This window comes from Podarcis raffonei, chromosome 8 (assembly GCF_027172205.1).
Source record: "Podarcis raffonei isolate rPodRaf1 chromosome 8, rPodRaf1.pri, whole genome shotgun sequence".
Lineage (NCBI taxonomy): Eukaryota > Metazoa > Chordata > Lepidosauria > Squamata > Lacertidae > Podarcis > Podarcis raffonei.
Genome location: NC_070609.1, coordinates 65,934,335 through 65,962,073, shown reverse-complemented (window position 1 = coordinate 65,962,073; position 27,739 = coordinate 65,934,335). Strand labels below are relative to the sequence as shown.

At 46.3% G+C, this 27,739-nt stretch overlaps 1 protein-coding gene across 6 annotated transcripts in view; it reads left to right on the top strand.

Moving 5' to 3' along the window:
* The window catches only part of VWA5B1 (von Willebrand factor A domain containing 5B1), a 72,333-nt gene extending 45,769 nt beyond the window's left edge, over window positions 1-26,564 (top strand). For 4 of the 6 annotated variants that reach the window (XM_053400499.1, XM_053400498.1, XM_053400496.1 and 1 more), the window contains 11 exons: window positions 4,765-4,950; window positions 8,400-8,595; window positions 10,342-10,538; window positions 14,198-14,426; window positions 15,475-15,795; window positions 16,794-16,931; window positions 17,616-17,729; window positions 19,761-19,838; window positions 20,997-21,057; window positions 21,665-21,788; window positions 23,100-26,564. In XM_053400499.1, coding sequence (XP_053256474.1) covers window positions 4,765-4,950; window positions 8,400-8,595; window positions 10,342-10,538; window positions 14,198-14,426; window positions 15,475-15,795; window positions 16,794-16,931; window positions 17,616-17,729; window positions 19,761-19,838; window positions 20,997-21,057; window positions 21,665-21,788; window positions 23,100-23,810 — 2,355 coding nt within the window. In that variant the 3' untranslated portion in view covers window positions 23,811-26,564. The remainder of the gene's footprint in view (window positions 1-4,764; window positions 4,951-8,399; window positions 8,596-10,341; window positions 10,539-14,197; window positions 14,427-15,474; window positions 15,796-16,793; window positions 16,932-17,615; window positions 17,730-19,760; window positions 19,839-20,996; window positions 21,058-21,664; window positions 21,789-23,099) is intronic. The other 2 variants (XM_053400501.1, XM_053400497.1) reach the window with 2 other exon arrangements.
* The last annotated feature ends 1,175 nt before the right edge of the window (window positions 26,565-27,739 follow it).

The following is a 27,739-nucleotide window of genomic DNA, read 5'->3' as shown; positions in this document are numbered from 1 at the left end:
CACCGTGATCAACTCCCGCCCGGAAACCAATGTCCCCACCGTGGAAGGAGGTGTGGACCCAGAATTGCCCTCCACAATCACTTACAGACTCACTGTTAAAATCGTGTTTATGGAAGACAATCTTACTCAGCTACGAGTGATTGCCAAAGAAGAGAAGGAGAAAAAGATGATTATCAGAGCAAAAGGAGGGAAGTGTATTGCTCCTTGGGTTCCTTGGAGACATTGGATGGATGCTGAGGTGCAACTCTGCTTGCTTAGAAGGCTCTGTGTGGACTTCCGGGTTAGCGCCATCGGCTAATGATGGATTCCCTCCGAGTTCCGGAGGGAATTGGCTCCGCAGGATCCGGGTCTTGCCGCTGCGGCGACGCGGGGACCCTCAGAAATCACAGGCGCTGAAGCCTGTGAACCTGGTGACTCGGCGGGCACCATTTGCGCCCCCCCGACCCGCGAAGGAGCCTTTTTAAAGGCTTCGGAACGGGGGACGGGGTGAGCGTCGCGGTGCTGAGAGTCGACTGCTTCTCCTGCGGAGTCAAGCCGCATGCCATGGTCGGAGAGCGCTGACTTCTTCTTGTGAACAATTGGACTCTAAAAGCAACAACCCGTGAGTAATACGGAAATTGGATTTGTAAAGAAATTTTTTTTTTTTAATTAGGCACGATCGGGGAAGGCGCAAACAGGAAGTCCGTCTCCCCGTCTTATAAATAATCTAAAGCAAGGACTAGCTAACTAAGGTCGAGAGAATTTCTTCTTCTTTATTGGGTAAAAGACATTAATTTCACGATTTGGCAGTATAAGTAATTTCACTGGAGGATAAGAGCTAATTTTGAGAGCTGAAGTGCCACCCCCCCGGACCCGGGAGTGATCCGCGAGAGAGCCTGTTGAGGAGATATAGAAGAGTTTGACAGCTGTCAAATTAGCTGTCAAGAAGGAAAAAAAGAACTTTGTTTCTGCTGTCTCTGCTGGATATATTTGCTACAATTTGGTTATATTTTGTTGAAAACAAGGAAGAACTGATACAAACTAACTTGATTTTTGGATTTGAACTGGAAGGAAGATAAAGTAACCAAAATCCCTCTAGAGGGGGTTTTGGGACATTACAAGAATGGCTGAAGGAGGAAAAATTCAAGCTAAATTGGACAGAGTGTTTCTTCTCTTGGGAAAGTTACAAGGCCAAATTGATGTTTTGGCTACAAATGTTGCAACTCTGGACTTAACAGTAAACAAATTCATTGAATTTGATAAGGACTTGACTCATGAAGTCCATGCAGCTGGACAAGAAGAGAAACTTGAAAGATTTGAGAGTGTGGAGAAAGAGATATATGTTGTTTCTGAGGAAAAGGAAGGAGGAGATGTAATGTTGCAGATGACAAAGGAGAGCCAGAGGCCTGACATGATGGCTACAAAGGAAAATAAGTACTGGATGATGAAAATCTGTTTTGAATTGAAGATTGAAGAATGGAGAGATCTCCTTATGTGGAGATCTGAAGACCTATGGATTACAAATTTGATTAAGGTGAAAGTTGGAGCTTTTGGGACATTTGGACTTAAAAGGAGTAAGAAACAAGATTCGGGCTCCACTTTTAAGTATGGAGGTCTGGCTGGAAGAAATATGGACGCTATCGGGACAGAGCTTCTCCGAGATCTGGTGTTTAATATTAAGGACTACCAAAAAAACCGGCATAGAGGAATTGAGAGAGAATTAAGAGCCTCGGACGTGAGGTCTCCAGGCTGATAGTAGACTAAGACTGATGGACATTTGTTGGGGATTGAAACCGGGAAAGGGGGGGGGGTTGGGAATCCAAAGGGTGCAGAATTATAATCTGTTTTTTTTATTTTGTTTTGTTATTAGTATGAAAATTGGGGAATTCGTGGAAGGGAATTTGGGTCGACTTGAGAAAAACTGATGTTTAAATACTGATGTTTATAAGTTAAAATTGGTTTTTTAAAAATGAATTAAATATAAAAAGGTCAAAAATTGGGGACAAGAACTTGTTGAATTAACAATTTGAATTGGAATATAAGAAGGGGAGGTGTGGGGAAGTCAGGGAAATATGTTATTGAAAATAAGGATTGTAAACTTTATGTGTTTTTAACTTTTTTCTTTTTTCTTTTTTTTCTTTTTTTAATGTATAAAGGTGGAAAAACTCAATAAATATCTTTTAAAAAATAATAATAGAAGGCTCTGTGTGGTGTTAAGACAGATATAGTGGGAGAGTCCAGATTCCTAAATTGTCTCTGTCCCTTTGATCTCTGTGCTTTGAAGCCAAAGTGTCATTTAAGTTTCATCCTCTTTCCCCTTCCACCTCCTCTCACACTTTTTCTGGACTTGCAAGCGCCAAGGCCACGTTGCTTGTACCTTCCAAGAAAGAAGGGGCAATAGGAGCTTCCTTGTTTCTCCAACTAGTTAGTTAGCTAGGGCTATAGAACTCTTTCCAAACAAGAATGCCCTTCCCTTAAGAAACATAAGCTCCCTTATCTTACACTTAGTCTGAGTGCCTTCCAATTAAAGGTGTGCTCCAAGCAAGGATACATTTTGCTAAAGGTAACCTCCTGCTGTTGCATACAAGCACCAAATGCTGACGGGAGGAAAGGTCAGATAAAAATGCCATGAATATATAAATGTTCACAAAATGTTTGGAGCTCCCAACTCACAGTCCAGCAATGACACTTCTAATCAGGGTTGGTCCAGCTGGAAAAGAAGGTTTCAAGAGTCTGTGGACTACCGGCTCATCTTCTTCCAGTCTGGATTGTATAAAATTTTGCCGGCTCACAAGTTTTGTACAACCTTTAATTTTTTTATTTTTATTTTTTGCAGATCAGCCAAGTTGGGGGGGGGGGAGAAAGAGACAGAGCAAATGAGGGGATGGAATTTATGCATCTTCAAAAGCTTGAGATTCTCCGCTCTGTATCCCTGAGATGAAAGCAAGCATTTATAGGGCCATTAATTTGGCCATTGGACTTCTTTGAAAAAAGCAGTGTCAACTGCTCTCGGGGGACACATGGAGCAGCCTCATCTAAAACAACACTTCCCTGTTTTGCTGTGTGATTTATAGCAGAAGGGTTCACTCTGTTTTGACTCTGAAAGCAGCTCCTGAACCATGAGCTGGTATGGAGAGGCAGAGGATTCTGAGGACTGCAGCATTGCAGACAACATTTTTTTTTTTTTAAGTAAGTGTACTGTTTAGTGTACCCTGTTCCTGGAGCCCTAACACAGAGGAAGGAAGCAGCATAGGAATGAATCAAAATCAACAAAGCAGCTGTGGCACTTTCAATACATTTTAAAATACATTTATTGCATCATAAGCTTTCGGAAGGTTGGAGTTAGGAGTGAGCAGATTCACCACCCCAACACACACACACACACACACACACACACACACACACACACACTGTTCATAGGTTTGCTCTGTCTTGTGTTTGACTCCTCCTGAACTCTGTTTAATTGGAGCCATACTTGGCAGTATCACTCATACATACCGTATTTTTCGCTCTATAACACGCACCCGACCATAACACGCACGTAGTTTTTAGAGGAGGAAAATCCGTAGGCATGCCACCCATAGGCATTCCCTCCATAACACGCACAGACATTTCCCCTTACTTTCTAGGAGGAAAAAGGTGAGTGTTATGGTGCAAAAAATACGGTACATTCAGCTTCTCTTGGTTTCTCATTCTTAAATTCAGTTTTCCACATTTCCACAGCAACATTTGCGATTCTTTGAAAATGAAAAAGTCATCAGCATTTTGGTGCAGATTTCTCCTGATAAGTGCATTTGTATGTATTTTCTCCTCAAAATAACACGTTTCCCCCCCCCCCCCCAAGCAACATCCCCATATATAATGCATTTTCTATGTTATGTTCACCAACGTTATTGGACTTTGGTATGCAGTGTGTGGGCTGTGAATTTGGCTTAGAGAGTGGACTTTACCTGTTGCAATCACACATAGGGATATGAGCCTTCGCTTAAAAATAAGAGTCTAGTCCTCATGTTTCTAAGGGCTGGTTTAAACAGGAAATTGCATTATATTGAGTCAGACCATTGGTCCATCTAATTCAGTAACTGCATCACTGACTGGCAGTGGCTCTTCAAAGTTTCAGACAGGTCTCTCTGCCCTACCTGGAAATGTTGGGAATTGAACCTGGAAAATTTTGCATGCAAAGCATAAACTCTGCCAATGAGGTTTGTTGTTTCCCACATTCTCCCATCTTTTATGCAGGGGAGCAGGCAGTGATTTGGGTTTTTAGGGCTTTCTAGTTCAATGCCAGTACAGTGGTACCTCGGGTTACATAAGCTTCAGGTTACAGACTCTGCTAACCTAGAAATATTACCTCGGGTTAAGAACTTTGCTTCAGGAGGAGAACAGAAATTGTGCTTCGGCGGCGTGGCAGCAGCAGGAGGCCTCATTAGCTAAAGTGGTGCTTCAGGTTAAGAACAGTTTCAGGTTAAGAACAGACCTCTGGAACAAATTAAGTACTTAACCCGAGGTACCACTGTAGTTATTATTCTATTATTTCTAGAAACAAGCTAAGCACCCGTAAGCTCTTTATTCTGCCGACTTTCCATAGCAGTGAGCAGCCTTGCGTCCATATTCTGCTCTAACCAAAATTTCCAAGCAGCCTTCAAATGCAGCTCCAGGTACAATTCATGGCAGTAGTCTGGCCTGAATATGTGGATAACTATGACCAGATCTCAGCACAAAGCTTTACCAGTACATGTGATTGGAATCTGATTTGACAGACTTGTTCTTGCTCTGGGTTCCCAGATGATAAAATCTCTGAAGAAGGCGATGGCTCCAGTCATTAGCGACGTCTCCGTGGACTGGGTCTTCCCTGAAACAGCCGAAGTCTTAATCTCACCTGTCAGTGCCAGCTGCCTTTTCCCAGGGGACCGGTTGGTGGGCTACAGCATTGTCTGTGATACGTCCCTGTATGTTTCGAACCCCAGGCTGGTGAGTAACCCCTCACAGTAAACCTTCTACTTAATATAATGCCATTAACAATATGCTTCCAGATTCTGGCTCCATCCTGTTCTTCCCCCATTATAGAAAAAAATGGGGTTGACTTTTACAGCTCAACACTCCATCAAAGGACTCAGTATCCCCTAAGTCCATTATCAGTCAGAGATGAATGGATGGAGGCAAGATCCAGTGAAAGCAAGGTAGATCTTATTTTTCTGTTGCAGCAGAATTCCCCTCCCCACCTTGCAAGGAGGCGAGGACCCAGAACGAAGGTGTGTAAGGACTTTTAAAGACTTTAGAAATTGCCCAGCCCCTTAACCAAAGACCACCCAAAAGTATCATAGACACATCACAGAAAGAGGCGGTCTACAACAGAAATTTGAGTGTGGCTTTTCTCCTGTCTGTCAAGATAATGGTCACTGATCGCATTAACTGGCCAGTCTGGGCCATTTTTTTGAGATGGTGAATACCTTAGTTATTATTTTTTTAAAATTGTTTATCTATCTATTTATCCCTGGAAAAGACCCTGATGTTGGGAAAGATGGAGGGCACAAGGAGAAAGGGACGACAGAGGACGCGAGGGTTGGACAGTGTTCTCGAAGCTACAAACATGAGTCTGACCAAACTGCGGGAGGCAGTGGAAGACAGGAGTGCCTGGCGTGCTCTGGTCCATGGGGTCACGAAGAGTCGAACACGACTAAAAGACTAAACAACAAATCTATTTATACTTTTCAAGTTTATACGTGTCACTAATTTTATACATTTCACTAATTTTACAATCATTTTGACATTTCAAAACTTGACTTCCTTCCCCCACTTTCTGCGGTTTTAATATCTTCTGCATATCCAAATTCACTTAATTTGCTCATTTACTCATCTACTTTAAATATATACTCTTATAAAACTGCAGGTTGTTAATCCTGCCAATGATTTCATCTCTTTATAATTCATCTGTAAATATTCAACAAACCATTTCCCTTTTTTTATTTAAAAAAATGTTACAGTGGTACCTCAGGTTAAGTACTTAATTCGTTCTGGAGGTCCGTTCTTAACCTGAAACTGTTCTTAACCTGAAGCACCACTTTAGCTAATGGGGCCTCCCGCTGCTGCTGCGCCGCCGGAGCACGATTTCTGTTCTTATCCTGAAGCAAAGTTCTTTACCCAAGGTACTATTTCTGAGTTAGCGGAGTCTGTAACCTGAAGCGTATGTAACCCGAGGTACCACTGTATCTTGATTTCTTATTCTTCCTGTAAATTTTGCCATTTCTCCATAAGTTTTTATATCTGTTCTTCCTTTGCTGGGACTTCTGTTCTTTCCATTTTGGGGCAAGTAAATACCTTAGTTCTTGAAACCAGGTCACAGCCCTACCCTGTTCAGCTGAGATTCCTGCATTGCAAGGGGTTGGACTAGATGACCCTTGGGGTCCCTTCCAACACTACAATTCTTTGATTCCGTGTAGAAGGCATTATACAAACTCAGTGCCATGACAATCGGGAGATCCACTCCCAGTTACAGCAGGCAAGGCCAAACTCAATGAGGCAATGTTTCAGCCATATAAGTAGGCATCTTTTATTGATGGTCACCCTCGCCTGAGAAATCAGACCCGGGAGAAAAAAAGACAGTTTGCCGAGATGGCAAAAATGACTGCATCAATCAGGGGCTGTTCCAATCAAAAATTCTACACAGAATGGGAATGCATAGGGGAATAGATGAAGAAATATGGTGTTAAAGCAAAACTCTTAATAGGCAATTGTTAAGCGTGTAAGGACAAAATAAGTAATTATAATTTAACAGTTTCCATGTTATTCTATTTTGTTAAAGCAACTAGAAAAAATATTATGATGGGAATATCTCATACAGGTGAAGGGAAGCTGTGGGGAGGAGGGGAGGGTTAGGTTGAATTTGAGAAATAAAATAATATATGGGGCAGGAAAGGATATAATAGATTCTTATAGAATAGTAATATATTGTAACCAGAATAGAAGTTCAAAAGGGGAAGTAAATGTATTTTTAGTATTTTCATTATTGTAATACAGTGGTACCTCGGGTTACATACGCTTCAGGTTACATACGCTTCAGGTTACACACTCCACTAAGCCAGAAATAGTGCTTCAGGTTAAGAACTTTGCTTCAGGATAAGAACAGAAATCGTGCTCCGGCGGCGCAGCGGCAGCAGGAGGCCCCATTAGCTAAAGTGGTGCTTCAGGTTAAGAACAGTTTCAGGTTAAGTATGGACCTCCGGAACGAATTAAGTACGTAACCCGAGGTACCACTGTAGTTATTATTATTTCTTATCAGTAGAAGGCAATGTTAATTTAGGCTTCTTCGTTTTGCTATCTGTATAACTTTCTTAAGTCAAGAAGAAGAAGAAGAAGAAGAAGAAGAAGAAGAAGAAGAAGAAGAAGAAGAAGAAGAAGAAGAAGGAAGAAGAAGAAGAAGAAGAAGGAAGAAGAAGAAGAAGAAGAAGAAGGAGAAGGAGAAGGAGAAGGAGAAGGAGAAGGAGAAGAAGACAGCAAGTGGAGAAGGGCTGTAGCTTATCATTAGAGCACCTGCTTGCATGCAGAAGGTCCCATGTTTAATTGCAGGTAGGACTGGGAGAGAAGCCTGTCTGAAACTCTGGACAGCTGCTGCCAGTCAGTGTAGACAGCAACAAGACGGATGGACCAAATGATGTGGGGCAGTATCAGGTAGCTTTGCACGGGAGCTGAATGATCCTTTTGAACCAGTTTCCTTCCTCACTTTCTCCTCTCCCCTAGGATCTGGGATCCCACAGCTAATTCTCCCCTAGTCTCCTCGCTGGCCCAAATAGGACTAATTTAGCCACCTAGCCCTGGTGATCATCTAATGTTTATTGGATGGATTTCCCCCCCCAAACTGATTTTTGAATTCTGAATTTATTGTTGTTCACTTTTTATACTCTGTGTGTGTGTGTGTGTGTGTGTGTGTGTATATATATATATATATATATAATCAGTTTTTTTAGACATATCATTTTCAACAGTAATTAAACATACTTTTACATCTTATTCAAATTTTTGACTTCCATCAATCCTGTCTGAAAATTTTCCAATCTAATCTCTCAGTATGCATTTCTTATCTTCCCTGTTACGTTTCAAACTCATAACCAATATCTCTATATTTTTCTACTTTGTAACACTTCATATATTTCTCCTTACAAAACTTCTTGTAGTCCTACTAGCGTAATTTGTTGATTACAGTTGCTTTTCAGATAATTCGTATACTTCTTCCAATCTTCTGTAAATCTCTGGTCCCGCAGGTTTCGAATCCTTCCTGTCATTTTGTCCAATTCTGTATCTTATGCTGTTTTTTGTTATATCAAATGTTTTAAATTTGTTGTTAGCCACCCTGAGCCTGGTTTTCTGAACCAGGAAGGGCAGGGTATAAATAAAAAAATATTATTTGTTACTATTATCATTAGGACAAGAGGCGACGCTACAGTATGCTGCATTCCCAAGAGTCTGGCAGCTCCGTTTTTTTCCACTCACAAGAAGAAGGAGGTGGCTCAGATGTCTGGGGCTGCCTCAAGGATTCAGAAACCGGGTTGCCTTCAGAGAGGACCCCTGAACTCCTGGAGGTTGGCAGTGACCTGGGAAGTGAATCTGAAGTGGACTCTGGTCAGTTTCCTCTCCTTCAGCACTTTGGATGTCGTTCATACATGTAAAAGGGGAAAAGAAGATTTTCTCCTTTACTGTTCCTAAACGTTCCTCCTTTCCCAGATGTTTTGCTCCGTTTTCCATGTTTCCAGATCAAGTTTGGCGGTGTGGCGGCGACCTCATGAAAATTCATCAGCGTCCTTGTGCAAGTTTATTTTCATATACGCATGCTTATGCAATTTTGCCTAATTCACACATCTTTTGCGAAGCAACTTGTCCTAATACGTGCATTATATTCACGAACGTGTGCATTTCCCTCATACATATTCATTTTTAAAAATTATTATTTTCGTATGCAATGTTTGGTTGGAGATCTCCATTGCAGAATTCAGAGAAGGGCTCGTTTTGAAGGATAGCCGTGTTTCAGTCTGTGTATTGGTTCAGAAAGTGTGAATTAGGTAGGTTCATCTTTAAATGAAAATGGAATTGTCTTTCTGCCAAGTCCTTGGGAAAGAAGCCACCTTATTTTGGTTCCTTTTGCATGTCGCTTTACAGCTCACAATGGTGCAAAGTGCAGGGGCTCATCCTGGAAAGGCATTTTTATCTGGTGCAGCAAAGCACCACACTTTAGATGAAAGCCAGGGTGGCAAAGTGGTTAGAGTGCTGGGCTAGAGACCTGGGTTCAAATCTCCATTCATCCATGAAGCATGTTGGGTGACCTTGGACCAGTAACCATCTCTAGGGCTAACCTACTTCACAGGATTGTGAGAGTCAAATGAAGAGGGAGAGAACCACAGATACTACCTTAGGCTCCTTGAAGGGTCATTCCACGCCAAATCACCTGGTGTCATGTGCTCTCATGACTCAGATTTTCTTCAATTTTTTTTTTATGTGTAGATACCTATGAGAGAACCTCAAATTAATTTTTAAAGATGTTTTGGTCCAAAATTGCGCGCAGGAGAATTTTTTTTAAATTTTGATTTTTGAGCGATTTAGGCTAATGCAATTTCTGCGTCAGTTTAGAAAAAAACTCCTGTTTCGCTTATTTTTCAACCAATTGGGCTTATTTGGATATCAAAATAAAACTAATTTTAAAAAAAAAATTCTTCAAGGAAATCTGAGTCGTGAGTATTAAAATCAGGTGTTTTGATGTGGAATGACCCTGCCAACCTAGCAGTTCGAAAGCACGCCAGTGCAAGTAGATAAATAGGTGCTGCTGTGGCAGGAAGGTAAACGGCGTTTCTGTGCGCTCTGGTTTTTCTATTGGTGTTCTGTTGCGCCAGAAGCGTTTTAATCATGTTGACCACATGACCCAGAAAGCTGTCTGTGGACAAACGCTGACTCCCTCAGCCTGAAAAGCGAGATGAGCACCGCCACACCACAGTCGCCTTTGACTGGACTTAACCGTCCAGGGGTCCTTTACCTTTACCTCTTTTTGGGTCCACAGACTGCGGCTGCTCATGTATCCACCCCTGTCACAAGAGGTCCAGGTGACCTCAGTGGCCAGGTGTACCTTTTACCAGCCTTTCTATTAGTTGACTGATTTTATTTCTCAAGGGAGCTGCTGCTTTGAGGAGAGCTTTACCTATTAACTCCCCCCTGCCCCCCTACCTATATTGCTATGTAGAGTTGTATCCAAGGCTGGTCCAACTCAAAGTAGGTCCATTGAAGTTAATGGGCATGGCTAACTTAGGTTCATTAATTTCAGTGGGCCTAGTCTAAGTCGGATTTAGTTGCATACAACCTACTGGCGTTTTGTCTTCCCAGGAGTGGATGCAACAACAGCTCCGTCACGGCGTAGGGCGTACAGCACCAATCAAATTGCTGACCACGAACCATTCCGGAAGGTTCCCACGGCCAGCGACCCCAGTTCTGTTCTCATTAAGAATCCGCTTCGGAAGGCCCAGCTGCAGGATCTCACCCAACTCAGCCCAGAACCGCCATTGTGGCAGGTGGAGTTTCAGGTAAGCTTCCTTGCACTTTGAGTAAAATATACGTTGGAAGGGTGTCCCTGGAGCTGCTTATCCGCGTGCCTTTTTGTTGTTTTCTAATGGGTGTGTCAAAAGCTTATTTGCCACACCTCTGAAAGTTCAGCACACCAGGGCAAGTGGCTCAAGCTATCTCCCACTATGGTAGACTCTTTCCGCAGAGGAAGTCGAGAACAGATCTTTAATGGGGAAATATGTCTGTAGATGGGAATGCAAGGGGTGTTCATAAGGAAATCTCACGATACCGTATTTTTCACTCTATAGGGCGCACTGGATCATAGGAAGGGGAGAACAGGGGGGGGGATTCTCCCCCTCTCTGCGCAGTGCCCCTTCAGTGAAGCAGTGGGAGAAACGGAGCCCCTTCCATTTCTCCTCCCGCTTTGCTGAAGGGGCGCTGCGCAGAGAGGGAAAACTGTGCAGCGCCTCTCCAGCGAAGTGAAGCCTGGAGAGCAAGAGGACTCGGTGTGCACCGACCCCTCTCACTCTCCAGGCTTCAGGAGGCTTTCTGCAAGCCTTCGGAGTGCAGCGGGAACTCCTGCTGCACTCCAAAGGCTTGCGGATAGCTGCCTGAAGCCCCCAGAGAACAGCGGGAGTTTCCGCTGCACTCCGGGGGCTTCAGGAGGCTTCAGCGAAAGCAACGCGAAGCCTCCGGAGCGCGGGGGGAGCTCTCCCTCTGCACTTCGGAGGCTTCGCATTGCTATCGCTGAAGCTAAGGAGCCTGCATTCGCTCCATAGGACGCACACACATTTCCCCTTAATTTTTGAAGGGGAAAAAGTGCGTCTTATAGAGCGAAAAACACGATACCTTTCTCTTGACTGCAGAACAGGAGCAATCAGAAGATAGATCACATTCTCCTTGAAAATCTCTGAATGTAAGAAGAGTCTGCTAGATCAGGCCAATGGGCCAGGATCCTGTTCTCGCAGTAGCCAAGCAGATTCTCCCAATGGGAAGCACCACAAGCAGGAGGAAAGGGCAACACAGCACTCTCCCCAACTGCGATTCCCAGCAACTGAAATCTACTTGTCAAACTCACACATTCCTAAACAATATGCAAACCAAAACACAGCTATCCTTAAAAAAAAGAATTAAAAAAAGTGAACCTAGGAATGGAGTGTGACCCTCTCAGTACTACATATATGAATCCCTAATCACCACCCCCTTCTAAGAAAGGGCCTTGTTTAAAACACACATAACGCCACAGAACGTCACAGAGGTTCCAGCTGTGGTTACCAAGCAACTGAGCCCTGGTATCATACACCTAATCTTCCTCTCTGTAATTAAAGCAGCTGGCTGGCTGGCTGAAGCTCGTATATTTTGCTTTGTCTACCTCACAAGAGGTCAACGAAACCTTTCCAATAAGTGGAGCAGCATAGATCACTCTAGACATGACGTTCAGAGGAGTCAGGGTGCCGGTCTGTTGGCTCTATAAACCATCAAGAGTCCTTGTAGCACCTCGAAGATTAACTGTGGTTGGAATCATTGTGGAGAGCCGCTAGCTTCACTGGGTACTTAACCGAAGCGCATCTGACGAAGTGAGCATGAAAGCTTATGCTGTAAGGAGTAAATCTTTGAGGCAGTGTGAGACTCTCTCTTGCTCAAACACAGCATGATTAAGAATAGGTAAGCATCAGAGGCCTGCTGGATCAGACCAAGAGCCGATCTAGTCCAGCATCCCGTTGTCTCAGTGGCCAACCAGGTGCCTGCAGCAAACCAGGAAGCAGGATTCGAGCACAAGAGCACTATCCTTTCCGGGGTTTCCAGCAACTGGTATTCAGAAATATTAAAGGTAAAGGGACCCCTGACCATTAGGTCCAGTCGTGGCCGACTCTGGGGTTGCGGCGCTCATCTTGCTTTATTGGCTGAGGGAGCTGGCATACAGCTTCCGTGTCATGTGGCCAGCATGACTAAGCCGCTTCTGGTGAACCTGAGCAGCGCACGGAAATGCCATTTACCTTCCCGCCGTAGCGGTACCTATTTATCTACTTGCACTTTGACGTGCTTTTGAACTGATAGGTTGGCAGGAGCAGGGACTGAGCAATGGGAGCTCACCCCGTCGCGGGGATTCGAACTGCCGACCATCTGATTGGCAAGTCCTAGGCTCTGTGGTTTAACCCACAGCGCCACCCGCGTCCCTGTGTGTGTGCTGTCTTTAATTACTGTGTGGAAACTGTTGTTTGGACTCAGGTTTAGCTTGCTGTAAGATGCCTGCTCAGAGATGCCAACTTGAATAAAATATGGGGGGGGGGCAAGTAAGCCCTGCCCTGTATAATAGATCACAAGACACAGCATATGCACACCATTTGAATGGCAATGCCCATCAACTTTGCGGACCCTCAGCCCCTTCAAATATTTTAGGGGGGTGAAGGGAACTCGGTCCCTAAGAGTTGGCCCCTATGTGCCTGCTCTCTGTACCATTTTTTAAATAGATGCTTCCCAGATTTTTGAATTCTGAATGGCCTTGTCTCATGCTCCACAGACTGAGCTATAGTGCCCAATTATTCTTGGCTGAGGCTGATGGGCATCGAGAGCCCAACAATATCTAGAGGGCTACTACAAGCCAACAGACCTTGTGGGAAGCCCAGTCTGCAAGCTGAGGAATAGTAGCAGTGGTCTACCTAACTGAGCAGAAATCAGACTTACTGAGCTGGAGAAGGGGAAACCCTTTGAAAGTAGAAAATCTTATTTAGGGCTTGTGGCTCAGGGAACGTGCTCTGCACAGAGAGGGTTTCGTGTTCGGTCCTCGGCAACTCCAGTTAAAACCATCAGCTAAACAGGGGGAAACTCTGCACTACATGAGAGCCTACAAAGCTGCTGCAAGCCAGAATCAACCATTTTCAGAAAAGAGGACCGATAGTTTGACCCTGGAATAAGGTAGCAGCAGCACCTCTAGCCTTCGGGCTAAATGCCACCCTCAAGGCTTTACCAACCGGCCTTCAGGCAACATTGTCCTTGAGCACTTTTACCTGACTGGATAGTGTGTGTGTGTGTGTGTGTGTGTGTGTGTGTGTGTGTGTGTGTGTGTAAATGTCTGGCTTTGGTGTGGCTGGAATGAAGGCTTCTGCACAAAGGTAAGAGTCTCATCTGCTGCTGCTCCTCCCACTTTTGCCTCAAGCCCCACCCATGCAGTGCCAAAAGGTTTGCCCCAGAGCAAATGCAGCCCTTGGAGCCAAAAACCTTCCCTTCCCTTGTTGCATGTGGACCCCATTTCTGACCACTCTTGTCGCTCAGTGGCATAGCGTGGGTTGCCAGCACCCAGGGAAGGATGGAGTACACACGTGCATTCAACTGCCTAATGATATCCACATTACCCAGGAGATCACAGCTGCAGAGATAAGAAAAGAAGAGTTGTTTCATTGACTGGAGAGGTCACTTCCTGGTTCACATGGAGAGCTCATTTTCAACAGAGCCACATAAGCATGCAGTTGAATTGCCGCAGCACGGGGTGTTGAAATTTTGTACTCCCTAACAATTTTCTGCCTCGGGCAACTGCCCCTGTGGCCCCCAAACACTACTCCACTGTTGTCACTGTTATATCAGAACCAGCTGTTCTTCCTGAGTGATGCCCTTGTTTCCCCGGAGTGTGTTTGGGTGGGAGTATGCACGGGATCCTACCTCTCCTCTCCTGACCTTTCAGTCTTCTCAGGCTTTCGCTGCCAGCCCTCAAATATCTACCCCAAGAATACGGGGGGTCGGAGCAAGGCGGCCCTCCCTGCTGCAGCAGAGTCGTGTCTCCTTCTGCCACAACCCAGAATCACCACAGCAGCACATCAGCCTTGCACAGACTGGGAAGAACTTTGGGCCACTTGAGACCGACTCCCTCCCAGGGTCCATTTTTTCAGAGAGCCGGAGCCCGGGAGATCTGGGTAAGCCATCCAAATCACCAGGCCCTAGGAGGCTTAGTTTGGTCAGAATTGACTATACACTTCCAGAGTTAAGACTAAGTACATTACTTCTGGCAAATGAGCCACCGTGGCTGCTAGAGGGCCATGGAAATTTGTGTCGGTTGCCAGATGTGAAATATATCAGCATTATTTACTGCTCTCCTTGCCCCATTGCTAGTTGAAAATATTGGGTTAGACAGACTAATGATCTGGCTTTTCAAGTAGCTTCATATATCACTCCCTCTAATAGCAAACTCAGCTGGTGAGTGCTAACAGGATTGTAGCTGAAACAGCACCACTGAGGAGCAAGAGGAAAGCATTGGGAATAGTGTGGGGGAATTCAGAAGATTGCAGAAGTACAAAAAGATTTAGGGGGGGAATCATAGAATTGGAAGGGACCCTGAAAATCATCTAGCCCAACCCCTGCACTGCAGGAATATGCAGCTGTCCCATACAGGGATCAAACCTGCAATCTTGGAGTTATCAGCACCACGAAGAGGGCACCAACCCCTCTCTAGCCCAGTGGGGACTGAGCATGCTTAATAGACATGGAATAAAGGTAAAGGGACCCCTGACCGTTAAGTCCAGTCAGGGACAACTCTGGGGTTGCAGTGCTCATCTCACTTTACTTGCCAAGGGAACCGGCGTACAGCTTCCGGGTCATGTGGCCAGCATGACTAAGCCACTTCTGGCGAACCAGAGCAGTGCACGGAAACGCCGTTTACCTTCCCGCCAGAGTGGTACCTATTTATCTACTTGCACTTTGATGTGCTTTTGAACTGCTAGGTTGGCAGGAGCAGGAACCAAGCAACAGGAGCTCACCCCATCACAGGGATTCGAACCTCTGACCTTCTGACTGGCAAGCTCTAGGCTCTGTGGTTTAGACCACAGCGGCAACCAAAGGGGAGGGGGGAAAGGAATGGAGCAGCTTGGAAGAAGGGCATGGCTGGCTGAGTGGAAACCTGAACAAGACATTTTGTTGCAAGTCCCACAGGTATCACATAACTGCTTGCATGCCTCTCCCCGGCAGATGTTGCCCAGCACCCATCCTTCCTCTTTGAAACGGAGACTTCGTCGGATTGGGAATCCCACGACCCAGAGATTGGCTCAGCCAGCGGCAGCTGGCGGCACTCTCCAAGATCCACCTGCAAGGCGGTGGTGAAAGGGCTGCGGAACAATGAAGTGGTCCAGTGGGAGGTGCTGTTTGACATCGCCCCGCTTTTCCGAGGTCGGGAGGGCAAGAGGAATGACGAAGATGATCTCTGGAGCGAGACCTTCCACCACCTGGCTGCCAAGTCCATCGTCCGGGACTTTGAGCAGCTCGCAGAGAGGGAATGTGAAATTGAGCATGGTAACTTGCATTGATAGCTTCAATGAAAGTGCTACTCTTTGCTGGGGGGTGGAAGATGGAGTTACCCCAGTAAGCCAAACCATGTTTTAACATGCTGTAGATATAACTTGGGGCCCTGTCCAGACATCATCATCATTATTATTAAAATTTATATACTGCCCTTCATCTGCAGATCTCAGGGCGGCTCACAACATAAAATACAATATATTAAAGGTAAAGGGACCCCTGACCATTAGGTCCAGTCGCAGACGACTCTGGGGTTCCGGCGCTCATCTCTCTTTATTGGCCGAGGGAGCCGGCGTATAGCTTCCGGGTCATGTGGCCAGCATGACTAAGCTGCTTCTGGCGAACCAGAGCTGTGCACGGAAATGCCGTTTACCTTCCCGCCAGAGCGGTACCTATTTATCTACTTGTACTTTTGTGCTTTCGAACTGCTAGGTTGGCAGGAGCAGGGACCGAGCAATGGGAGCTCACCCCGTCGCGGGGATTCAAACTGCTGACCTTCTGATCGGCAAGTCCTAGGCTCTGTGTTTTAACCCACAGCACCACCCGCGTCCCAAAATACAATATAAAAGCACAAAATACATGATTACCCCCCCACACACACAAATCAGTAACCCCCTCTCCCCACCTGCTCCCACAAACACATGTAAAAGGAGTATAGGATGTTAATCAGCCCAAGGCCTGGTTGAAGAGGATCGTTTTTTCCTGGTGCCTAAAGGTGTATAATGAAGGCGCCAGGTAAGCCTCCCTAGGGAGAACATTCCACAAATGGGGAGCCACTGCAGAAAAGGCCCTTTCTTGTGTTGCCACCCTCTGGACCTCTCATGGAGGAGGCACATGAAGGAGGACCTCAGATGATGATCTCAGGGTCCAGGTAGGTTCATATGGATGTCTTTCTTACTGTGCAGTCAGATTGGATCTGTAGGAAGCAAACTTCTCTATCTTGGGGGGGGGGGGAGATTGACTATCTCTACCCGGCACTTTTTGTCCAACAGGGTCCGGCCGGCGGTACCAGGTGAATGCCGTGCACACCAGCAAAGCCTGCAATGTGATCAGCAAATACACAGCCTTTCTGCCCGCAGACCTGAGCAACAATAGCTACTTGCCGACCGTTGTGGAATATCCCAATGCAGGTAGAGGAGCCTAGCCAGAGCACAAGGATTGTGGGCAACAGCACCTGGTGTCACCTGGAAGACTGACCAGTACAAGGGTTATGTCATATGCTCCCGTGGACTTAGAAATGTAGGAGGCTGTCTTGTTCAGAATCAGGCCTTGGAGCCATCTCATGCAGGGCTGCCTGCAATGGGTGTTGCCAGGATTTTTCTTGTGGGGGGGAGTCTTGGGGGGGGGACCTCAGTTAGCTATGCATTTTTATTGATTTAGGGGGGGCAGCTGCCACTCCCTGCCTAACCACCCACCCAGCTACACCCATGCTACCTATCTTTTAAAAGACATCTGAAGGCAGTCCTGTTTAGGGAAAATTTTAATGTTTAATGCTGTACCGTGTTTTTAATATTCGGTTGGGAGCTGCCCAGAGTGGCTGGGGAAACCCAGCCAGATGGGCGGGGTATAAATAATAAATTATTATTATTATTATTATTATTATTATTATTATTATTATTATACCTGTATTCCCTTCTGAGAAGCTTTCCAGGGTCCCCATGCTAGCAGTAGGCAAACGTGGGTGGAGAAATTGTTTTGCATGGGTGGGTGGGTGTGTTTCATTTTCATTGGGTTAGAAGACATGTCCACCCCCTCCCAAACCCTCAAAATTGCCAGTTCTCACTCTATAATGATTCCATCTGATTTGTTCCAAGGTCCAGCCTTGAAACCCGGCAGCCAACGGAATTCGGGTTCTGAGAACAGGCGGCACAGAACACTCTCCTCTGGGCTGGGACGCATCCAGTCAACCTGTGGTCAAGATTCAGCAGGTGACCAATTGCTTGGCATGAGTAAGATAACAGCATTCCTGTAGGTTTCTTTTCTTTTTCTTTTTCTAAAATAAATTTGATTTTTCAGTTTTCACAATATGACCAAGACACAGAAATTTGCAAACACAAATTATGAATACAATTCCATATTTGACTCCCCCCCACCCTTTTGTGGTTCCTTTTCTACTTTAGATTTTTAACATTGAATATTCCACTTTACTCCATTTTTAAGCTATTCTTCCTTTTACCTTACTAATATTTTTAACTGCTTGATTTAAGTTAATCCTACTAATGAACTTATTTGCATGCCAGAAGTTTTCAGATATTCTACAAATTTTCCCCTCTTGGTTTCTTATTACATCCATCAGTTTTGCCATTTCGGCATAATCCATCCGTTTAATCAGCCACTCTTCCTTAGTTGGTATAGCATCTTTTTACACTTCTGGGCAAACACCATTCTGGCTATGGTTGTGGCATATAAGAACAAAATTTAAAGGTCCTTTGGAATCTCTTTATTTGCAATTGTTAAAAGAAAAACTTTTGGGTTGTTGTTTTTTTTTAACTAAAGTAGGTTTCTTTTTTAAAAGGCATAGATTTATTTTTATTTTTTTAAAAACCCATCTGAATTCTCCCCAGGATTTAAAGGGTCTGTTTTTATTCTGATATCAAGAAGCTGGCGAAATTAGAACCGTACCCCAGTTTCTTGAGGGTTTCCTTCCAGGATCAGTTCCAGGGACTGGATGTTGACCCCCCCCTTAGGGTTATGGGCCTTGCAAAGCCCATACCTGCCACCAGCCCTGCTGAACCCCCCCACCTTATCAGCATGCAATGAGCAGATGGTTCGCCTAAAATTGTAATTGCACTGAGGAGTGGCGGACTTGGGTACCATTGCACCCTGTGCGAGCCCAAACTTTGGTTCACCCCCCCCCAGTCCTCACACTGCCTTCCCAAAGGCAGGTAAGGAAGCACCTGGCTTTGTGAAGTAGGTGCGAGGCTCTGGCAGGGTCCTAGAGCCCTCCCATCTCTTCCCGAAAGCTGGGAAGGCACCAAGGAGGACTCTAGGGAAGGAGGAAGGAGGACTCTAGGACCCTGGCAGAGCCTCACAGATGCCCCTGCACTGAGCAACCCAATCCCTGCTGTCAGGTTTGCAGGTGGTTGCTCACGAGTAAACAGCCAGGACTCTGACCTGTCTTTTACAGGTTTTATTTTAGTGCAAACTATGTACAGTGCAGGGACACGGGTGGTGCTGTGGGTTAAACCACAGAGCCTAGGACTTGCCGATCAGAAGGTTGGTGGTTCGAATCCCCGCGATGGGGTGAGCTCCTGTTGCTCGGTCCCTGCTCCTGCCAACCTTGCAGTTCGAAAGCATGTCAAAGTGCAAGTAGATAAATAGGTACCGCTCTGGCAGGAAGGTAAACGGCGTTTCTGTGCGCTGCTCTGGTTCGCCAGAAGCGGCTTAGTCATGCTGGCCACATGACCCGGAAGCTGTACGCCGGCTCCCTCGGCCAATAAAGCGAGATGAGCGCCGGAACCCCAGAGTCAGCCACGACTGGACCCAATGGTCAGGGGTCCCTTTACCTTTATCTTTTATGTACAGTGCAGAAATCCGAAGTTTCTGCCTCAGTCACTTGCAGATTCTGGGAGTGGCCTCTTCCGGTCTTCCCCCCAGCATAAGAACTTAGACACCCCAAATCTCTACCTCCCCTCCTTACGTTTCATCCCTCTTCGAAAACTGGGCGATGGAAGCGGCATCTCTGTTTCCTGATCAGCCTGGCTGAGCGGAGCGCTTGGGCTCTCAGTAGCCTCAGTGAGCCTTTCCCTCGCTTCGCCCCTCCTTCCCCCCTCTGCTTCACTTGAGGCAGGGCTCTCTCCACTGCCTGTCAAAGAGCTGCTTCTGAGCAACATCAGAGGCTCCCTGTATTCTTGTGCCCTCCTCCCCCCTTTCGATGGCAGTTCCCTGACACCTGCCATGCTGCAGAAGAGGCTAACCCAGGTGGTCACTGGTTCTTGTCTCTCTTCCCCCCCCACAAGCAGATGCAGAAGAGAACAGCCTGTCTCCGTGCAGTACACCGTCCTCCTCGGGATGGGATCGCATCACTTTCCCAGATGGTAAGGAACATCTTAGAGAACCTTGCACCAAGTCAGACATGGGATCTTCTAGCTCAGTGTTGTCTACACTGGCTGGCAGCAGCTCTCCAGGGTTTCAGGCAGGGGACAGTCTCAGCCGTAGCTCGCAATGCTGGAGGTCAAACCTGGCACCTTGTGCATGTAAAATAGATGCTCCACAAATTAACTGTGGTCCTTTTCCTCAGGAGAAAGAAAGATTCCAGTCCTAAGAATCACTGAATTGCATAATGGAAAGGAACCATAAGGGGCACCTAGTCCAATCCCCCTGCAATGCAAAAATCTTTCGCCCAATGTGGGACTCGAACCCATGACCTTGAGGTTAAGAGTCTCATGCTCTACCAACTGAGCTATAAAGCACTGATTTAAGTAGGAACATAGAAAGCTGCCTTAGGACTCATCCAGGCTTCCACTCGTCCAGTTCCTAGAAAGCACAGGTCAAAGAGCTTTGCCACTTGCCCTGTGCTTTCCAGGCATTTGCCTGCTGCTTTCCCCCAGGGAAAACACGTTCTTTACTGCTGAATCGGAACAAACAGCAATTTGTGGGGGAAATCCAATTGACCTTTGCTCTGCTTCAGCCATAAAGAGTGGGTTTTCTCGGGGGGAAGTAGCAGGGCAAGCAGAAGTGTGGACAAGTCCTTAGACTGGGTCATATCATTCATCCATCTACCCTAGGACACAGTGTGCATTTGTGCAATCCAGTGTGATCCCTGACCTCATTCCCCAGAGAAGGGGCATGAGAAGGCCCAGGGTCATGGCAACCTCAGGGTTAGGAAACCTTTTCCAGACCGAGGGCCACGTTACCTTCTGGACAACCTTCGGAGGGCCACATGCCAGTGAGGCAGAAGCGGGTGGAGCAATGAATGCAAATTCCACTTCTTGTGTTTACAGCGAGTTGGATTGTACACAAATTTATCTCCTTCTTTCTGTCCTCTGCCCAGACAAGCCAGAGGCATTATTAGAGTACAGGGACACATTCCACCATTGCACCAACCCTCAAGAAAGGTGAAAAGCAGGATTGGGGAGGGGTGCAGCTTGGGGAGAGTTCTGAGGGCCAGATAGAGAGACCTGCTTTGAGCACTACACTAAACTGTCATCCTTCCAGCTCTGGCGCCATCTTCCATTTTCTCTCTCTCTCCTCAGTTCCACTACGAAGTCCATCTGTCTCCTCTCAGAAATCCATTGAGAGCTTTTTTGCGGCCAGGTAAGGTCTGATGTTTCCATGGTCTGTTTCTCTTCCTGAAAGGGCAGCATGTGGTGACCATCTCAGGTGGCAAATGCCGAGGGGGAGGGAGGGGTGGTGAGCAGGATTTGCACCTTGCACCTCCTAGGAGAGCCTGCTATCCTTGGGAACAGTGGAGAATGTTGTTCTGTCAACCAGTGTTGAAGGAAGACTCACCCAGGCCAGGCAGCTTTTGTATATTGATAAGAGGGCTACACTGTCCCACCTCCCAGTTTTTCTGTGGACAAAGAAAATGGCGGAATTAGAGAGGTTGTTTGTACACAGCTTTAGTGGCAAGCCTTCCCCTGCACTCAGCTGTGAAATGTTGGGCGAACTTTATTTTGTTTAAAATGTCGCCCAAGAAAACTTTGCAAAAACCGTTGGTCAAGATGTCAGTAGGGTGAATGTGCTCCTCACACAGTCAAATCTTTTCCTTGAAACTGACTTCTGTGGGGTGTGGTGGGGGAACAAAGAAACTACTTTTCCTCAGCCAAAGAGAATGTGCTTAACTGGGAGAGGGCAGCCATCATGCTGAAGGCTGAACAGCGCATCTCTGCTTTCTTTGCACATCCTTGTCTTGGTGGTCCAGGCTCACCTTTAACAAAACAAGACTGTTGACGCGAGCAGCCCGAGGCTTTATGGGAAAAATACCCGCCAGGACCAGCGAGACGAGTTTGGAAAGCGACAATGAAAACATTGACTACCTGCCCCTTGTAAGTATCGGGTCCCACCAGGTTCAGACACTGCTCTCCAAGCATTCACATTTGGATGCTTGCAAAAAAAAAAAACCACCATCAAAATTTATTCTCTTATTTTGGAGTTCTGCATTTCCTTGTGACTTTTTACTGAAGTGGAACCCAGGTATTAGGAATGCTTTGTTGCACAGCTCCTGTTTCCAAAGTTCGCACAAGAGTTGTGCATAGAAATTCAATAACTAAATAAATAACTGACTGCAGCTTTTGCACAGTCTGCAGTTCCTGTGTGCCTCCATCCCTTCCACATGGCGCAGCTGCATTGATGAAGACACTTCCAGAAATAATAGTAATCCCCATATGCAACGTTGTTCTTGTTATTTATTTCTTAGATGCATTTTTTTACTTTTGTTTACCCAGGGGTAACTCAGGGTGACCTACAATATATAAACAAAGATATATCAAAACGGATATAAATGAAAACAAAGGAAATCTAGAGGACAATCCTATTTTTAAAATGCATGATTAAAATATCCCATGCACTGTGGGAGGCCTCAGATAATTAAAAAACCAAAGCCTGGCAGGGGTGTGTGTGTTTGCCTGGTACCTAAAGATGTGTAATGATGGACCCAGGTGAACCTCTCAAGGGAGTGCATTCCATAAGCAGGGAGCCACTACTGAAAAGGCCTGTTCTCATATTCCCACCCTCAGGACCTCCTGAGGAGGAGGCACATAGACACAGTCTTCATGTGATGGGAGAGGAGACCCTGGAGGCATTGGGGTCCTGAGCCACAGAAAGCTTTATAGGCCAAAACCAGCACTTTGAATCGGTCCCAGAAACTAATTGGTAACCAGTGCGGCCGGGCCAAAATTGGTGTTATTTGCTCAGGCCATCTTAGCCACCTTGTTATGATCTGAGTATAACTTAGTTGGCTACAATCCTGCTGGTCTAGGGTTTCTTAGGCAGGGCCGGCCCACCCATGAGGCAGGCTGAGTCAGCCATCTAATGTGGCAGAAGGGCGCCCCACCACTGGCAGAGAAGTGGCACCAGCTTATCCACTGAAATCTCATGAGATCTTGTGTGCTCTGTGAGATCTCGCTGGAACCTACTGCCACTTGGCAGGCATGGCCACACAACCCAGCTAAGGGAAGCTTCAGTGGCGCCGTGGCGGCAAAATGGGATGTGCCAGCCCTGTTCGTAGGAGACTGAACACACCTGTCAACTGTTTAGCTCAGTATTCTAGAGAGTTCCAGCACTCTCCTTTGCGACCACCCGAGTTTCTTGCCTGTTTGGGAATCCAAAAGGACTACTGTTTTCCCCCTTCCCCTCAGGTGTCTCTCCAGCTTGCCTGTGGCTCCTTCCTCTTGAACAAGGCCTTCTGTGAGGCCATCAACATCCCCCTGGAGAAGCTGAAGTGGACGTCTCCTTTTGCCTGCCACCGCATGGCTGCCAGCCCCTCAGCCAGCTCCTGCGCCCCCAGGAGATCAGCCACGTCAGAGGAAACCAAGAGCTCTGAGGGAACTCAACCACTGGACAATGTCAATCCCTCGACAAACAAAGAGAGTGAGTCCGGCCACGCCCGCCATTTTGCCAGTGACACTGTCGAAAGTCACTCTGGGGCCCTGAAGGCTGAGAACAAGCTTTCTCCTCCCGCCATCACCATCCAGCGCTTCTCCTTTCCAGAAAGCATTCCATCGCCTCAGGAGTCGCAGGCTGACAGTGGGAGAGGTTCTGAGACAGACAGCTCCGAGCTGCAGACCTGGTTGGTGGACATTGAGCTCCAGAAGAAGAATGCACCAGAGGGAATGCTGTGGGCCACAGCCGTGGCCCTAGCCTGGCTGGAGCACAGCTCTGCTTCGTACTTCATTGAGTGGGAGCTGGCGGCAGCCAAGGCCAGCCTGTGGCTAAGCGAGCAAGATTTCCCCGAAGGTCGCAGCCTGCCAGCAGTGAAGGCAGCAGCTCAGCAGCTCTTTGTGTTGCTCAGGCACTGGGATGAAAACCTGGAGTTCAATTTGCTCTGCTACAACCCGAATAATGTATAGAGAGCAGGAGAGGGTGGGATCTCAGGAGGGAAGGTGGGCACACGGTGGCTCATTCACGAACCAGGTTACAACCTACCAATTACTGCCAGAAACACCCCTGTATGTTGGGTTGAGGGCTGGGCTGGGAATCTCAGGCCCGGAGGTCATATGCAGCCCTTCAAAGATCTCTATCTGACCCCTTGGGGCTCCTCACAGGTCACACCCATCACTGACCCTCCTCCTGAGCTTCCTTGAGCTCTTTCACTTGGTTGAGACGTGTTCTTGAACTGTGATAACGCTTCTTGCTTTCCTGGATGCAGAGTTGTCTGTGTAGAACCTCTCTGACTGCTCTCTGTTTGTAGCCTGTTGTACAAAGAGAAGGAGTCCTATCCCGTAAGCCTAACCCCATCTACCACTGCCAGGTAGCCCCCAGAAGGTTGCCTGCTAGAGAATGTGGCCTTTGGGCTGAAAAGCAGTTCCTTGCCCCTGGGTTAAGTTTTCCCAGACAATGATCAATGCTGCATTCAGAGGCTACTCCCCACCCCTGCATCCTTGTATCCTCTGCCAGCAACACACATTTTCTATGGGGCTAGAATCATTTAAACAGTGGTAATATTATGCATCCTTTTCTATCAAGTCCCAAGCTTGCAATGTGCATTGCCATCTTTTGCCTAAGTCCTGTGATGGTGGCTAATATTATTCCCATCTGTAGATACAAACTGTGGAAGTTCCATTAGCCTATGGGGTTCATCCAGACCATTCTTGTAGACACCAGGGATGAGCACCAAACTTCAGGCTCATGGGTCCCACTCCTGCTCTTGGTTTATTAGGATGCCGGTGAATGTCAAAGTCCAGCAACCAGAGTGTGAAAGAGTGTCAGAGGAAGGGCAACATGTGCCTAGAATTAAGGAACAAGGTGCTTCTAAGCATTTGCTCAGCCCAAGGGTGCGTTTTTCTCACCAGATCTAAACTTACAGTCCAGTCCCAGACAAAACTCCACTCCTGGTTTTCCCAATAAACTTTATTCATCTCAGCAGCTTAATTTTTAGAAGAGTCGGATGTGGAGAAAGCCTTATTTTCTTATTGCCCTGTTGTTAAACAAATCCTCACAGATCTACTGGAAATCACCTTGAGATCTAACAGTAGATCTACTTTCTGCCCACACTGGTTTGTGTTGGCAGGGCAGCAGATCACCACGTTTTCGAAGAGGGATCTCTTCCTGGAAGTGCTGGGGGTTGCACCTGGGATCTTTTCCAGAAAGGGCACCTGCTACAGCCTTTCTCCTATATAAGCATAGGAAGCTGCCTTCGACCAAGTTAGACCATTGATCTGCCTAGCTCAGTATTGTCTTCTGCAAAATGTAGGAATGATGTAAAAATCTTACGCTGGTACTGTAGTGACAAATTCAGAAGTGCAGGGTTCCCTTTGTGTTAGTCACAGACACACCCACTTCTAAGGTTATATGACCTAAGATTATACAATAATCTTACAAATATAAAACAATAATAATTAGGGAGACATTGCAACGATAAATACAAATCTCCGTTTGTTGCTTTTCAGCTGGATCTACTATTTTCTGTGCCAGGTACGTTGGGAACTGATTCAGAGAGCTCCAATATGTTCTTTCAGAGTGGCTTAAGCTGTGTTTACCTTGACGTTCCGCTGGAACAGCTTGTGTTGTCTGTGTTCCTAAACGCTTAGCTTCGGAGCATACATAACAACTTCTCCTCAATATTCTTCCCACACACCTTCTCCAGAGTGACCCTAGGAGCCAATCCTCACTGGCTGGCTCAGCCCCTTTCACACTTATTCGTTCCAATCAGCACAAAGGGTGAGAAGGCTTCTTAGTGGCTAAAAAACTCCCCTTTCATGTTGATGGGGTTGACCCTGCTGCAGAAATAGTAATTTTGACTGCAGATCACAACACCACTGTAATCTGCTTTGTGGGAAAGAATCCCATGGAGGCTTATAAGCAGTCAATGAAAACAGAACATTCCCTGACCACAGGCTTGCAATCACAAGACATGGCACACAACAGAAAAAGGAACAACCAGGCACCGGTTCTTAAAGTTTAATAGCACTTTTTATAATAACCACTTGGGAACAGTTTAGGGGTTGGAGGTGCCTGATGGAGCTGGCCTTTCAGTAGAGCTGATGGGGTGAGTCCTGCTTCTCATCTCTCCCACTGAGGCAGCTGCCGGAATGGTGAGGAGGACAGATGCAGATGCACAATCCCATCAAGGTTGGTTTTGAGCAGTGTCTTCTTTTATCAGCACATTCCTGCACACTGGTAATGCAGAGGAGGTGAAAAGACTAATGTTGCAGCACAAAAACTTCCTCCCACTTTTCTTTTGGAGGGACCGTCCTTTGTCAACTAATGAGAAAAGGAATTGCATCCAAAGGGAAGATAAAATGTTGGTCGTAATGGGTGGGCCAGTGGCTTTTTGTTGTATTTACTTTCAAGGTGGCTGAGGGCACCTGGGAAGGCTGCAAGTGATTTGGAGAAAGAAAGACAAGACATTCACAGCCCTTTATTTCACTCTGCAATTCATCACCCCTTGTGGTTGGCACTCTGCAGCCCTCCCAGGTGCCCACGCGTCAATTAAAGCCCAGGGAAAGACGTCATGAAGTAACTCCACATATGTGGCTAGGAAGGACAGGCACCTGGGGAGGCTACAGAGCATGGAGGAAAATGTTTGATGTAAAGAAAAGCATACATAGCATGCTTACATCGATAAGCTAAGCTCAAAGCCCTATATTTACCAAAATTATAAACTACCCTGAGAACCATGCAGACAAACAGGGAGAAAACTTTTGAGAAACTGAAGGGCAGGTCTTGGCACAACACAGGAAAGAACATAGAAAGGTATCATATATTGAGTCAGACCATTGATTCTTCTAGCTCAGTATTGTCTACACTGGCTGGCAGTGGCTTCCCAGGGTTTTAGCCTGGGTACATTCCCAGCCCTACCCGGAGCTGCTAGAGATTGAACCTGGAACCTTCTGCATGAAAAGCAGATGCTCCACCCTGAGCTATAGACTTTCCCCTAAATGTAAAATAAGATCCCAGTCCTCATGGAACACAAAGCTATGGCCAATTGCACATATGTAAGATGAGGAAGTTTAAAACAGCAGTGGAAGACTCCTAAAGCATCCGCTCTATTTTGAAAACAAGACTAGGTGATTCAGAGTTCCCAGTTATTCCAGGGAGGAATTCAGACTGGGAGAATTTCAGGAGCCCCCCTACCTGCCACTCATCTTCCAGCCCTCCGGCTCTGCCACCAGGGATGTGTGGAGTGGGGTTTTCTACTGAGCTGTGTTCATACTGCCGGCAAAGTGTTAGCAGCTTCATTTAGTTGTGTCAGTCCACCAGGTGGCCTCTTTCAATAATTGTTCTTGCTGCTCAATGTGATGATATAATTATCTAACATCCGAAGTGCCTTCCGGATGTGATCATTCCTGCTGTATCACTGACGCTTTTGACTGTGGTGTCTGGGCTTTGCATTTGCCATCCCATGTGCCCGAAACCTCAAAAGTGGGGGGAAAATATTGAAACCTTCTCTTGCCTCCCTTTTGTTTTCATGTAGCAAAGTATTCCTGTGAGCTAAAATATATTTACTGCAGCTTGCACAGTGTTGCGTGAAATCGGGATCAGGCACCCCTCTCCTCAACTTAAACTAGAGCCATTTTGGTAATTAAACAACAACCCACAAATTCAAACTTTGGCCCCCCCCCCCAAAAAAAATTGTTTTGGTTTTCTGACTTTCTGCTCAGATTTTACTTTTGGAATCCAGCTGGAAATTAATAGAAGAACAACAACTTGATTTCTTGCCCACCCTTCATCCATGAGGTCCCAAGGAAGGTTACAGCAATATAAAAAAGCAAGATTGAAATCTGTTAAATGAGTATTTCAATCTCCAATGAAATACAGCCAAGAGTACATGAAAACC